Source organism: Crocuta crocuta, unplaced genomic scaffold, assembly GCF_008692635.1.
Source record: "Crocuta crocuta isolate KB4526 unplaced genomic scaffold, BGI_CrCroc_1.0 scaffold352, whole genome shotgun sequence".
In the NCBI taxonomy this organism is placed as follows: domain Eukaryota; kingdom Metazoa; phylum Chordata; class Mammalia; order Carnivora; family Hyaenidae; genus Crocuta; species Crocuta crocuta.
The window spans coordinates 2,221,071-2,236,234 of NW_027532169.1; the positions used below are offsets into that span (position 1 = coordinate 2,221,071).

Consider the following 15,164-nt stretch of genomic DNA (forward strand, 5'->3'; position numbering starts at 1 on the left):
AAGTACTATTACTTGCTAAGTCAAACATAAGGAGCATTATGAGAACTTATATACTTCGTACTTTCACTGGAATTCTTTCCATTTAATTTTCTGTATTTCCACATTCTTCTCAAACACTTTAATTCAGCTACAGAAATTCTTTCAATACTAATTTCTCTCAAGATTCCAAATCTATCAGATAATCAGCCTCAATTTCATCCCTGAGCTGCTTCAATCTGGCTGCTTATTTCCTAAGCTCACTGATTAAGAGTGGTGAGCCTGAGAGGTTCCTTTCCTGGTATGTACTGGATGCAGTTTACTGGATCTCTTGTTTTTCTCCTTGGCCTTATACTCATGTGTCAGTGCAGTTTCCAGAGAAAGAATCATGGGAGATAAATTTGCTGAGATCTTGCATGTCTGAAAATGTCTTTTTTCACCCTCATGCTTTGATGTTTGGCTATATAGCTAACCTAGTAAAAACTAGATTTTCACTCGGCATCCTTAGGGTTTTCTCCAAAGTCTTCAAGCGTCCAAGTGCTGTTACTGACAAATCTGAGGCCATTTTGATTCATACTCCTGTGTGCCCCTGGCCTGCCCCCACCACTCTGAAATTCCGACGGTGTACCTTGCAATGGATTTTTTTCATCCAGTGTGCTGACCGTTTGAAGGACACGCTCAATCAAGAGACTAACATCCTTCAGTATTGTAGTATTTTTAATTTCCTTTCTTCTGCTTTCTCTAGAATTTCTAATTAGTGTTGGGCTGGTACAATTTTTTCCAATTTCAGAATTTTCTGTCCGATCACCCAACATTCCAGCAAATTTCCTTGATTTTATTTCAGATTTCTCCAGTCCTAATTTCCAAGAGCTCTTTTTGGTTTTTCAAAAGTTCCCTTTTTATATAGCACCCTATTCCTGGCATCCTCTTATTTTTCTGAAGATACTAAATTTAGTTACGACTTTTAGTATTTTAGGGCACCTGGCTGGCTCAGTCGGTAGAGCATGCAACTCAGGGTCATGTGTTCAAGCCACACGTTGGGCACAGAGCTTACTTAAAAAAAAAAAAAGAAAGAAAAAGATTTTTAATATCTTTTCTTTTCCCCCTTATTGCTAATTTCACTAAACTTTTCCCCCCTCCTGTTGGTTTTGGTTAATCTGTGTTGAAGGTTTTCTTCAAATGTCTAACTTGGATTCCTTGGCTGGAAAAACACTTCCAAAATCTAACTGGAAGTTGGTATGCACAGGCAGGATTTATCAACTAATGGGCTTTACCACAGGAAAATAAGGCAGCAAAATTCTTTTAGGAGATTCCCCAAGGGTCAGTACCTGTAGATCACTTCTCTGGAACTGTTCACTTTCTCTAAAGAATCCTCTTCTCTTCTGCCTGAGGAAAAACATCTGGCTGTATCCTTCTAGGAACAGGGCAGAGGAAGGGAATGGGAAAACCCCACTAGTAAGAATATAGACTTAACTCTCTTATAAGTCTCATTTTTACTCATTACTGCCCTGTACTATGTCTGAAATCCCAATATCTAGATTCGTCCAGTCCTAAAGTGCTTCTGATGCACTGGAGCAAGCACTGTGCTTAATGAATTAATTTCTCTTTTATGCTTCCAGAATAGTATCAATTATGTACCATCCTTGGGCGAAAAAAGTCACTCAATTGGGTNTCTTTTTTTCTTTTTTTTTTTTTGCATTTTGTGGTTCAGATGAACTACAGTCTCAGTGGTCCAATTCCTCCAGAAAATAACCCCCTAGTATCTCCAGGTTGTGGGGGCAAAGGTAGAATCACCAGATGCACAGGTCTTAAAAGAGTCCCTCCAAGGACACTGGGCAATGTCTTTTTAGTTGGAGACGTTTTTGGTTTTCACAGTTGAGGGCTGCTACGGCATCTAGGCCAGGAATGCTATTAAACACCCTACAATACACAGGACAGCCCCCTAAAACAAAGTTATCCAGTTCAAAATGTCGAATGTCAAGGTTGAGAGACCATGAACTAGACTAATTTTTCATTTTCAGCCCCATGTAACTCAACTTTATGTTCTATGGTACCTGGTGCCTCCAAATCCTGAGCCTGTCCAAGGTTCTGCTGATCACTCATTTCCTTTTAATATAGCCCCTTCTGCAGGCTTTTAGGGTACAGGGTTTCTCTGCTCTGTTGAGTTTGCTGCTACTCTTCCATCCACTTGTCATCTTCTGAAAATCTGTTGACATCTCTAATGTTACCTCTTCTTCTGTTTATACCTTTTTTGTTTTTAAAATTTCATTTTAGTGGAGGAGTTAGGGAGGGAGTGGAAATAGACATGTATGTTCACTTGAGCCACCATGTTTAACTAGACTGGCATCAATACAAAACTCTAAGCCAGAAAAGAGATTATTGTATCAACAAACCTTATTTAAGACAAAAATTTTCAGAATTTATAAAGTACCAGTTTTTATTTTAAACCGTAATTCGATATAAGTCACATAGAAAACGTACTTACCAAGATCGGAACGAGTGTTTGTGAACAGTTCCGCAGGACAAAAGCCACAGAGATAATATTTACAAACCTAGTGAAGAAAAACAAAAGTACTTAAATTTTTTAAGTTGTTCAGTTTTAAAACTATATTGGAAAAGGGTACCAAATTACTCTTTTCTCATTTCTTAACCTTCATTTTTCAACCGAATAAGTATAAGAACAGTTTCATGTGTTAAATCATATTAGTTTTTAAATTAGTGACTTTCCAACTCCCAGAGTTCAGTAAAAAATGTGCAGGACAGAGTTACCAGAATTTCCAACTATCTATTTTTTAAAAAATGGTTTTTAAAGAAAATTTTTAATGTTTTTTATTTATTTTTGAGAGACAGAGAGAGACAGCACAAGTAGGGAAGGGTCAGAGAGAGGGAGACACAGAATCTGAAGACAGGCTCCAGGCTCTGAGCTAGCTGTCAGCACAGAGCCCAATGCAGGGCTCAATTCCACGAACCACGAGATCATGACCTAAAAGGAAGTCGGAAGCTTAACTAACTGAGCCACCCAAGTGCCCCTTAATGTTTATTTTTGAGAGAAAGAGAGAGCATGCATGTGCAAACAGGGGAGGGGCAGAGAGAATGGGAGACAAAAAATGGGAATATGGCTCCAGGCTCTGAGCTGTGAGCACACAGCCTGAGGCGGGGCTCAAACCCTTGAACCAGATCACGACCTGAGCCAAAGTCGGACACTTAACCAGAATGAGCCAGGGAAGAGGTGCCTCCTACTAGTTTTAATCACCACTCTCCTCACAAAGAAACAACAAATATGGGAAAGATTATCCGTGAGGGCAAATTTTACTTTATTTAAAAAAACAACAACACAAAAAACCCTACACTGTGATTATCATTCTAACTTTGTTAAAGCCAGAACCAACCTACAGATTAGAATTTGGAAATCACTGTCTAAATTACAAATAACTTTCACTTAAAGCAATCTGGGTGGGTATTTTCCTTTAAGAGATCCTGTAACGAGCCCTAAAACATACTGGATATTTTCACTGAGTGACTCCTCTTGGGCTCCTACTATATAAGCAAAGACTATTAACACGAAACTAACTTTTAATTCTCTCCATTAGTACTTACTCTAACTCCTTCAGATATATTCCAAGACTGTCCTAGCTGACAATTTAATTCTGTATGCTGCAAACCAAGAAGTGTTAAGCAAAATTCCAAAATATCTCCTGTTTTATAATACTTGTCATTAGGTAGATGATCAATGCGCAACTACGACATATGAAAAGAAAAAGCATGTTAAATTTAAGATGGAGAATTCTTTGTAGGTACCTAGGACTGATTGTTAAAGCTGCAATCAAGGGGTGCTTGGCTGGCTCAGTCAGAACATCTGACTCTTAGTCTCGGTTGTCAGCTGCAGCCCCATATTGGGTGTACAAATAACTTAAATAAAACCTTAAAAATCAATCAATCAGGGTGCATAGGTGGCTCAAATCAGTCAGGCATCCAACTTTGGCTCAGGTCACGATTTCACAGTTTGCCACATCGGGCTCTGAGCTGATAGAGCAGAGCCAGCTTGGAATTCTGTCTCTCTCTCTCTCTCTGCCCTTGCCCCCATGGCTCTCTCTCAAATAAAAATAAACTTAAATACACACACATGCACACACAGGAATAAACATCTCTATGGTTCCTCTCCTAACTCTAAAAAACAAGTAAATGTAAACTTTTTTCTAGAAAGGAAATCATACAATTCCTTCTGGTAATGAAGTACCAATATAGTACTTACTGAATCTTATTTTTAGTAACATTTTTCACTGAAATCAAACTGGCCCCAGATCTGACTTTGGGCTTTATCCTATATTGTGGCTTACCCTTTCTATAAAACTGGTGATTTCTACTAGCTTCAGGGTTTGTCATAAACTGATATATATTGTTTCTTGTTAAATATTTCTGGTTTACCATAAAACCCAAGTTAAAAAAAAAAATCTAAGTTTCATCTACACAAACAAGACTTTCTAAAAAATAGTAGATTCTTGGGTGCCTGGCCAGTGGCGCATGTGACTCCCACATTAAAAAAAAATTAAAAATAATAAATGTAGATTCTAAGTGGTGAAAACTCTAAATCTAAATGTACTATGTCAGTCTTTAAATAAAATACAATTTCAATAACGTATTTTCAATTAAATAAACACACTCTCAAGTCTAATTAAGTACTGCATGGGATTTTAATTTAAAGCAGCAGTTAGAGGGCCCTAAAGTTAACAAATTGGATCCCAAAGATTACAGGTGTGGGATTCTTGAAATATGTCCACACTGAAGTAGAGATCAAAGAAGTCCAACTGAAGGAACTCTGGACAGTGAATTTTGGATTGAACCAAAAAGTTCTTTTTCTAAGAGCTATTTTGAAGATTAATGATTTATTCTGACTTTGAAGGAACTATAGTAATTGGCAGTGGAAGGAACCACATGTAAAATTCATTAAAAAAAAAAAACTTATTGAGGGGCGCCTAGATGGCTCAGTCGGTTAAGTGTCCAACTTCAGCTCAGGTCATGATTGTGTGCGGTTTGTGAGTTCTGTGCTGATAGCTGGGAACCTGAAGCCAGCTTCGGATTCTGTCTCCCTTTCTGCCCCTCCCCTGCTCTCAGAGAGAGAGGGAGGGAGGGAATCTCAAAAATAAACATTAAAACATTTTATATAAAAAAAAGTGTTGACTTTAAAATAAATAAGCAAATAAGTAAATAGATAAAGCATCATTTAGGGGCACCTGGCTGGCTCAGTCAGCTGTGGAACATCCCACGTTGAGTGTGAAAATTACGTAAATGAATTTTTTTAAAAACCTTAAAAAAAAAAAAAGGTGGAGGGGCGCTTCAGTTGATTAAGCACCCGATTTCAGCTCAGGTCATGATCTTACAGTTTGTGAGTTCCAGCCCCACATCAGGCTCTCTGCTCTCAGCACAGAGCCCACTTTGGATCCTCTTTGTCCCTATCTCTGCCCCTCCCCTGCTCTCTCTCTCTCTGAAAAATAAAGTAGGGACGCCTGGGTGTCTCAGGCAGTTAAGCATCTGACTTCTGATCAGGTCATGATCTTCCAGTCTGAGTTCAAGCCCCGCATCAGGCTCTGTGTTGACAGCTAGCTCCAAGCCTGGAGCTTGCTTCTGTCTGATTCTGTGTCTCCCTCTCTCTTCTGCCCCCCCCCCAATTGCCCTCTGTCTCTGTCTCTCTCAAAAAATAAACATTAAAAAATTAAAAATAAATAAAGTGGCATTAATTTTGGATGACTTTTTAATTTTAAAAAGTAGAAAGTGACACTTCAATAATTATTTAAGACTACATGCAAAAAACAATGCTGGAAAGCCAAGAATGAATAAAACCTACTCTTCAAGATCAGTCTCATAGAAGACAGTCAAAAACAAAATATAAAGTGTATTAGACTACACATTCAACACCAGATACAGAAGTGAATTTAGTCAGGAATGTCAGGTCATCACAGGTAGTGAAGCTTGAACTGGTTCTTAAGTTCAGAAGTAGAAAGACTGCAAGACATTCTAGGCATAAGGAAAACAGTATGTGAGAAAGATCTATTAGTATGAAATGGGCAAGTGTAAACAGATATACTTGGAGAGATAACAGTGCAGAGTCTGGATCTTGGCTGACACTCCTACATTGTGAACTACAGACTCTGCCTTGGTTTCCTCATATAAAACAAGATGACAGTATTTCATAGTGAGATTGTAATATTTAAGTTATATGTTTGTTACATCAGGAGAGGGAACAATTAGTCTGATTTTTGCCATACTATTCTTTTTCTTTTTTTTTTTTTAATGGTTTTAGGCACTATGTACAGAGACAGACATGGCTGCCAGTGGGCTAACCAGGTACTACCTAGAATTTAGTCCAATCACCCCATTTGAGACTAGAGAGATCAACCACATGACCTGCCCTAAAGGCATCTAGCCATTTATAGAATCTAGATTAGAACCCACTTTCCTTTAAAAAAAAAAAAAAAAAAAAGGACCCACTTTCCTAATCCAGTTCTATGTGCTCTTCCCGCTCTTTCCTTAAAGTACTGCTGTAACAGGACTGGTACATGAAAATGTTACTCTAGGGGCACACCTGGGTGGCTTAGTTGGTTAAGCATCTGAAAAACTCTTGATTTCAGCTCAGGTCATGACTTCAAGACAATATGGCCTCCTTGGGATTCTCTCTCTGCCCTGCCCCCCTCGCTCACAGGCAGGCACATGTGCGCGTGCTCTCTCTCAAAATAAACTTAAAAAAACAAAACAAAAACAAAAAAAGAAACGCTCCTGTACCCATCAAACTCTAGCTTAGACTGCTTTCCTTTTCTTTTTGAGAAAGAGAGTGAGAGAGAGCACATGTAAGCAGGGAAGAGGGGAAGAAGGAAAAAGAAACTCAAGCAGGCTCCAAGCACAGCGTGGAGCCCAGTGCAGGACTCCATCTCACGACCTGAGCCAAAATCAGGAGTTGGACCCTCAACTGACTGAGGCACTCAGATGCCTCTAGACTGCTTCTTTTATTTTTTTTTTAACATGTATTTATTTTTGCGACAGAGAAAGACAGAGACAGAACGTGAGCAGGGGAGGGGCAGAGAAAGAGGGAGACACAGAATCTGACAGGCTCCAGGCTCCCAGCTGTCAGCACAGAACCCGACTTGGGGCTCGAACTCACAAACTGGGAGATCATGATCTGAGCTGAAGTCAGATGCTTCACAGACTGAGCCACCCACGCGCCCCTGGACTGCCTCTTTTTAAACTGTCCTTGCGACTAAGGATCTTTAACTAAAAATATTAACATTTAGTCTTTGATTCAGCAAATGTTTACTAAATGTTCATCGTGGAGCTAACAATCAGACAGGGAAAGGTGGGACAGGTAGCTACCAACGGAGGGGGGTGACCAGAATTCTTGTGATTTATCCTCTTGATAAATCTAAGGCAACACCACTGACCACAAGAGTTCAATCTCAATAGCATCCTTTAGTGAATTCATTACCAGTTAACAGAAAGAAATATAATCAATCTTGGAAATCTGACTAGAAAACTTTAATTGCAAATTTCCATATTAAACAAAGTCAAACTGTCAAAAAATTAAAACAATATCTGACATTAGATACACTGCTGTGAAAATGACATTCCAAACATACTACAGGGCTGTGGGGCAATTTGGCAGCATCCATCAAAATATAAAATGTGTATTTACCTTAGCTATTATCTTTCTAGGAACCCATCCTACAAGTGACTCAGTTCTATGAACTAGAATGTTCTCTGTAGCTTAGCTAGTAATGGGAAAAGAATTAGACATACTCTACATACCCACCAGAGAACAAAAGTTAAAAATTAAGGTAAAATTTTTTTTTAAGATTTTTATTTTTAAGTAATCTCTACAATCTCCCGATGTGGGGCTTGAACTCACAACCCGGAGATCAAGAGTCACACGCTCTACTGACTGAGCCAGCCAGGAGTCCCAATTAAGGTAGATTTTTATGTACCAACAAGGAAACATGCCACAATAGAAATTTAAACTGTTAAATATATAATTATATATTATGTAATATTACATTAAGCTATCTATAACTTTCACTTACATATATTTATGTTGTAAATTATTAGGAAAGGCATGGAAACATAGTTTTCAAGTTTTTCAGAGGGATCTGGCAGTAGAAAGGGGGAGGCAAGGACAGGCTTTCACTGTTTATTTCTGTAAGTTAAATTGTTTTATAGCAAGCACGTTTACTTTGGTAAAAAATAATCTTAATGGTGCTAAATTCAGAGAGAAAACATGAAATAATAAAATCAACTCCCAATTATTAATGGAATCAATATTTAAAATATTTTTTTTAACGTTTATTTTTGAGAGAGAGAGAGCACGAGCAGGGGAGGGGCAGACAAAGAGGAAAACACAGAATCCAAAGCAGGCTCCAGGCTCTGAGTTGTAAGCACAGAGCCTGATTCGGCACTCGAATCCACCAACCTGAGCCGAAATCGGACGCTTAACCAACTGAGCCACCCAGGTATCCCAATGGGATATTTAAATAAGAAATTATTTAATGTAAAGAAGACTTACACATGTTAGGAAACTTAAGTATAAACATCTAACTCAGACCATGCTAAGACTTCCACCTTAACACAAACAGTCCTATTTTTTTCTTCAAGGCACAATCAATTCTGCTCATTTATTTAGACCACTTCTGATCAGAAAAGAACATTAAGAATTACCTTACTGATTTTTGTCTTTCTAAACCCACTTTAATCAAACAGTAATTCTCAATTCAACTAATCAAATATTTTCAATGCTGTCTGCATTATTTTTGTTAAACTGCTTTCCCCAAGTCAACTGAATCCTTAGTTGTTTCTCACCCTAGTGGGTCAGGCCATCTAGTTATCATTTACAGAGAGTAAAGCCTTGGAATCATTAAAGCACATGTAAATGTCTTTACCGGGGGATGTGGGTGTTTTGAGTGGTTAAGTGGCAGACTCTTGGTTTGCCCTCAGGTCATGCATGATCTCACCATTCCTGGGACTGAGCAAGGACAGCATGTAGCCTGTTTGGGATTCCCTTCCTCTTTCTGACCCTCCCTCATTTGTGCCTGTGTTCTCTCTCATAATAATCAAAATAAGCTTAAAAAAAGAAAAGTCTTTACAGACACCTACAAACATAGGTCTCCAGCTAAAATCCTATGAATGTCTTAAAGAGTTTCTTTGGTATTCGAAGTTACTAACAATCTTGGATACTTTGGTTCCGTGAGATAACAAGTGCCATTTTATAAACAAATTCTAAAGAGAATGAATTTATTCAATTTCTATTTCTGCTCATCTAAATGCAGGCATTTAAAATTCATCATGTTGGCAACAGTCTGATCATCCCCTGCTTAAAGCCTTTGTTTCTCAATGTAATTTAGTCCCAACTTTTAACAAGGCTTGTAAAAATCATTCAAACCAGATTCTTGCCCATCTATCCGCAAGTCCCCTTCTCCAACAAAAGCAAACAAGGGCTACAGCAGTAACACTACTCACAATTTCTCAGGCCTAAGATCTTCTCCAGCCCCTAGTAACTCCCACTCTCTCACGCTAATTCCCAGTATTTAACTGCACTTTAAGATGCCTTTCCCAACTACCCAAGTCTAGGTTATCAGATGCACCCCTCATGTGTGCTCTTCTAGACGCTATACATGTTCTACTGTGGCACTTACCACATTGTGTTACAAAAGCACATTTACTCTTTTATTTCTGTCACTAGACTGATGATTCTCTCAGGCTGAGTGCCATTATCTACTACACTACCATGGTTCTACATTTTTGTTGAATAAATGAATACGGAAAATATCCCCAACTTACAACTAAGAAATGATGAGAAAATTGAACAGATTTCATAAAACAACGTACTATTACTAACTTAAGCTACTGTCTCCCCTTGTGAAGAAATGATACACACATTTTCCCTGAAGCAATCAAGCAAATATTAAAGAAATACCTAACATTTCGTGTGATAATAGTATTGTTATGGTCTCTTAAAGTCCTTACATTTTAGAGGTATACAATGCCTTTAAAGCTTAAATGAGAGAAGTGCTTCAAAATAAAAGGTAGAAACTATAGTTACCATAATATTGCCAATAAGAAGTGCATGAATGTGGCATTGGGTATGGGCACATAGAATTCATTATAATATTTACTCTACTTCTGTATGTTTTGGGAAACTGCAAACAGCAGTTATGTATACACACAACACAGACTGCTGCCAACTTGGAGAAACCCAACACTTACCACATACGATAGAATAAGACAGGAAATGCCTATGTTTCTGACAAAAAGAACATTTTGGTGACTGAACGAAAACTATCCAGTAAAATGCTTATATTAGATGTCATGAACTGTAATTACTAATTCTTGTTTTCAAAGTTCACAAGTAAAAATGTGGACAGGATTGTTCTTTCTCAAACAGCTTTCAGTGTCAATGACAATATTTGCCAACATTCTGAAGATTTTAGAAAGAACATTTAGTTCAACTCCCTCCATAAATTATTAAACCTCCACTGAACAGGAGGCACACCTGAATTTGATAAATGATGAAAAAAACCTCACTTTATTTTTTGGGGGGAAAAGGGAGTATGCATGTGCGCAAGTGGGGGAGGGGCGGAGAGGGAGAATCTCAAACAGGCTCCACTCAGGCCCCATGCGGGCTCCACCTCACGAACTACAAGATCATGACCTGAGCCAAAGTCAGACACTTAACCGAATGAGCCACCTAAGTGCCCCCAAGAAATCTCATTTTAGATATTACAATATTAGAGTTAGAGTTAAGCCAACAGTTAAATATTTCACTTCTGGTTTGAGATCTACAACGTAAAAACCTCAATCTGAACTACAGAGTTCCTGTTACGTTATATAAAATATAATGAAAACTCTAGACCAAACCTTAACAATCCTTACAATCTGAGCTATTCAGATAATTAGCTATTGATACCTTCTCCCGCAAACACTGAAATCTTCCCATGTGGACACCAACTGAAAGATGCTCACACCAGGCAGTTACAATCATGTGCTTTCCTCATTACTGCAGTTGTTTGACTTAACAGAACAAACTGCTTAATGCAAAAATACTAATAACCTCAAAGGAAATGTAAAATATTAAATGAGGTAGCAGGATGTATGACTGAATCTTTGAAATGGTATTAAAGCTTATTCGACTTAACTGAAAACTACTTTCTCTCAGATCCAGGGGTAGCAATCAACAAAAAAGGTGGAAATGCCTGTAAAACCCCAGTAAAGCCCTTTCCAAGATTTGTGCACAACAGTGGTTACACAGACACCATAACAAACAAAGGAAAGGTCGATAATTTGCACCACTTAAAAAGTGGTAGCTTCAAGTGCTACTAGGTCACCATTAAAAACCCAGGACTAATCAAGTGGGTCAGGATGCTGTAGTTCACAAGCTTTAGAATGCATGAGGCCATTTAAAGAAAATCCAGATTTCCAGGGTTTTCCCTGGGACCAAAAGAATCATTATCTCTTCAGGGTGAGGTACAGAAATCTGCATTTAAAACAAATTCCACAGGTCAGTCAGATACAGACATCCAAGAACTACTTTTTAACTACTAAGGTGAAGTTTCCATTCCAGTTGTTAAACAAAAGGACCCCACCCAGATGAAACAGCTTTTCCCATCTGGTGCAAATGTAGCAAAGAAAAATTTTCAGATAGAATAGGAATGTAAAAATATTTTGAAATATCAGGTTGCAGAATCATGAAACCCTTAGTATATGCCGGGTTGTCCATTGTCACAGGATTTTACCATTAACAACCAACAGCTTAAGAATATGCAAATGACCCGGAAGTGATGCCGTGAGCTTCCACAGCTTTATTACACCCAAGAGTAATTCGGTCTTATTTAGAAGAGGCCATGTGCTTTGTTCCAGATCAACCCCAACATTCTCCTTGCAGACATAAATCTGAAATACCAGTAATTGGCTTTTCAAGTCCCTTGATTGAGAATTAAGTACAACCTGCCACTAAAGGCATAAAGTACCTTGGTGACAAGCACTAAGGATTTAAATCAATGCGAAGCACTAGAAGTGAAAGATTATAGCTGAGATGACATAAAACCTAAGTCGCCATTCTGAGAGCCTCATTGCTAACTAAAAGCAATGCTCAATAAAATACAACAGGAAAACAAAGTTTCTTCACAACACGTGTTCAAAACCAAGGAGGCACAGTCAGATTGCTCCAGTTGTTGAGCAGGCAACCAAAAGCAATTTTCTCTTTAATCGAAAATAGATAATGTCCAAAATGTCCTCTTTGCACATCAGCTAAATTGTAATGCCTTTTTTTTTGCAAAGGTGGGGCGGAAAGATTCCAGTTAAGTAGCAAAAGAAAAAATGACTTCACCGTGACAAACAAATGCCTAGAAAGAAAGAAAGTCAAAACAACCAACAAAGTTACTCAGCTTCCTATTTTAACAAGCAGAGGGGAAAAAAACAAATATGAGACAGACAGAAAGAAAAGCTTTTAAAAAGCTTCACCTCTGTTGAGTTCAATGGCAAACGCGTGAATCTGACCCCACGCAATAAATTCTACTGTAACACTTCCTACTACTACTGGTTTCAGGCAACACCTCAACACAACTTCAGCCACTTATTTTTTAAGATCCCGAAAGGACTCGTCTAGGACCAACTACTTTTCCTGCATCGCAAAAGAGAAATTCTACTGACTAGAGCCTATGTAAAAAAAAATTTAAAAAAAAGTAAGCAACTTTTTCTTTTGATTAGCAACTGCCTTTAAGTTACCATGTCGTTTGGTTATAACCGCCAGCTAAGTAAAATTAAAATCTACACCTCCTCTTCAGGTAAGATCCAACATAAAACATTACACTCCATGTTCAAAACACCTGAAATAGACTGTGGTATCTGCAGAGAGTCAGTTACGTAGAATCGTGGAAAGTGAACAGAACTATAAAGCTTAGGTTCAGTTTCGCCACTCAACTTGCCAGAGACCTTGGGTAGCCTCTCAAGTCTCACCTCTGAAAATGGGATTGTAACATTTACCCTTTACTCACAAGGTTAAAATGACCAAATGACTTGTATTCAAGTAGAATTAACAGCGTTTTATTAGTTGCAGGTGTACAATATAATGATTCAACAATTCTACGTTTCTCACTGCCCATCAAGATACGTGTGCTCTTATCAAATGACTGTTATGTGAAGGAAAAAATCCTGACAACCATTTACACGAAGGGCTTACTAAGACGTACTGCTATCAAACAGTATCTGTTTATCATCATGATAACCCCTACCAAGTTATGACCTCTTAAAATTGTATTTCCTCATATAAGCGTCGAAACTGAACTACTACTAAATGAATACCGTGCCGCGGCTTTTACCGCTGATCCTGGCCAGAAATTGCGGTCTTAAATACGACGCTCAACCCAAATAACGGAAAAATCTGCCCTTTTCCCTATTTTATAAGGGGATGAACACTCCGGAGACTCTGGCTGTAATAAAATCCTTTCCCGCGTTTCCCTGCCTCATTACGGTGCTTTTCAATTCTGCCAAGGGCCCTCCCCGACTTCCTTGGTACTAAAACAACACAACAAAAACAAATCATCGCTCATCCTCGGACCCAGGCGGGCTCCTCCCTCCCGCCACAGAATCAGAGACACTCGTCCCTGGCGCGTCCCGCGTCCCAAATCGCGCCGCGGGGCCGCACGGGGCCCCGGCCCGCGCCGCTCCCCTCCCCCACGGCACCCGGGCACAGACCCAAGGCCCGCGGGACTTACGCTCTCGTGGTCCCACCGCACGTTGCTGCGCTTCTCGTCCGGGGCGAGGTTTCGGTCCCGGCCCATTAACTCATCCAACAACTGCGCGGCCGAAATCATGGTGCTCTTCTCGGGCGGCTGCTCCCACCAGCCCTGGCACCCGCTAAAGAAAACGCCGGCAACACAGTCGCCAATCCTTCCCGGCCTGCTCGCAGGCCGAAAAGCCTCCTCTGAAGAGGAGCCGATAAGACAAAATGGCCGCCGCGCGGGCGCCCTCCCAGCATGCCGTGCGCGCGCGTGCGCCCGCGCGGACACGCCCAGGCCTAGGAGGTGTGGACGGGCCCGCTTCCGCCGGCGCGGGGCGGGGGCCCAGCCAAGCCGGGCCNGGAGCCTCCAAGGCCGGGCCTGGACTCCGCCCCTGCCCCGTGGCACCGCCCCACTTGGCGCCCTGCGGATCTGACGGTCACGCAGCAATACAGCGCCGCACGCCTCCTTCCCCGGGCGCTCGTCTTCTCTGAGCTCTTTCGCGGGAAGAATGGGAGGTTACGTGTAGAAACCTGGACTCCGCTCCGATATGGAGAAAGGGGCAGTGTCTCCCTTCGCACCACGCGGTGCAGTGGGTACATCTTCCAGTGGAGGAAGCTGAAGACCTGCACTCCGATTCCGTGTTCCGATTCCCGCGTCCCTTGTCACTGCGCTCGCCGCCTCTTCTACCTGGTCATCCCGCCCCGATTCCCCTGATCAGGCAGAGTGTGGAGATTCGGTAATGCACCTGATGACCTGCCAGTCGAATTTTTAAAAATTTCTCACCTCGTCAACAACAGTAGTTACCGTGTGCCAGGTAAGCTCTTGAAGCTTGAAGCTAACGTCTGAACCTTTCAGATACAGTCCCTGTTCCCCCAGACCTTGAGGATTATTGGGGGAGACGGTCACTAAAGAAATAACATGAAATCCGCCAGTATGGATTGCGGTAAGTACTCCATCACAGTTCAGGGTATGGACTCTGAAGCCACATCAACCCAGCTCTGCCACTCAGTGTCTCCTTTTCCCCATCCGAAAAATGGGATTAATGATAATGGTCCTGTTAAAAAGAAAAAACAGACCCCAAAATGGAGTCACTATTGATAAATCCCACTAAGAATGTGTAACCTTTAGCCTCTCCCAGGAGTAGAATTTAAACCAACAAATCTGGAATTTCCTGACCTGCACTGAGCCACCCAGGTGCCCTGAGCCTTCTACGTAAAAAACAAAAAAAGAAAAGAAAGAAAAGGGACGGCTGGGTGGCTTGGGTGGGTGGCTCAGTCAGTTGAGCGTCTGGCCTTTGATTTCACCTCAGGCCACGATCTCATGGTTTGTGGGTTCCAGCCCCACAGGATAGGAGCTGGCAGCTCAGCCCGCTTGGGATTCTCACTCTCCTCTCTCCTGCCCCTCCCCCACTGGAGTCACACCCTCTCAAACCTA

At 40.6% G+C, this 15,164-nt stretch overlaps 1 protein-coding gene across 8 annotated transcripts in view; it reads right to left on the reverse strand.

The window, feature by feature from the left end:
* LUC7L3 (LUC7 like 3 pre-mRNA splicing factor) overlaps window positions 1-13,973 on the reverse strand; it is a 30,762-nt gene extending 16,789 nt beyond the window's left edge. For 4 of the 8 annotated variants that reach the window (XM_077776891.1, XM_077776890.1, XM_077776889.1 and 1 more), the window contains exons 1-2: window positions 13,725-13,963; window positions 2,462-2,528 (exon numbers count right to left, since the gene is read on the reverse strand). In XM_077776891.1, the coding sequence (XP_077633017.1) occupies window positions 2,462-2,528; window positions 13,725-13,823 (166 nt within the window). In that variant the 5' untranslated portion in view covers window positions 13,824-13,963. Of the gene's footprint in view, window positions 1-1,304; window positions 1,391-2,030; window positions 2,137-2,461; window positions 2,529-13,724 lie in introns of those variants that run through there. The other 4 variants (XM_077776896.1, XM_077776892.1, XM_077776893.1 and 1 more) reach the window with 4 other exon arrangements.
* Between the last annotated feature and the right edge of the window lie 1,191 nt (window positions 13,974-15,164).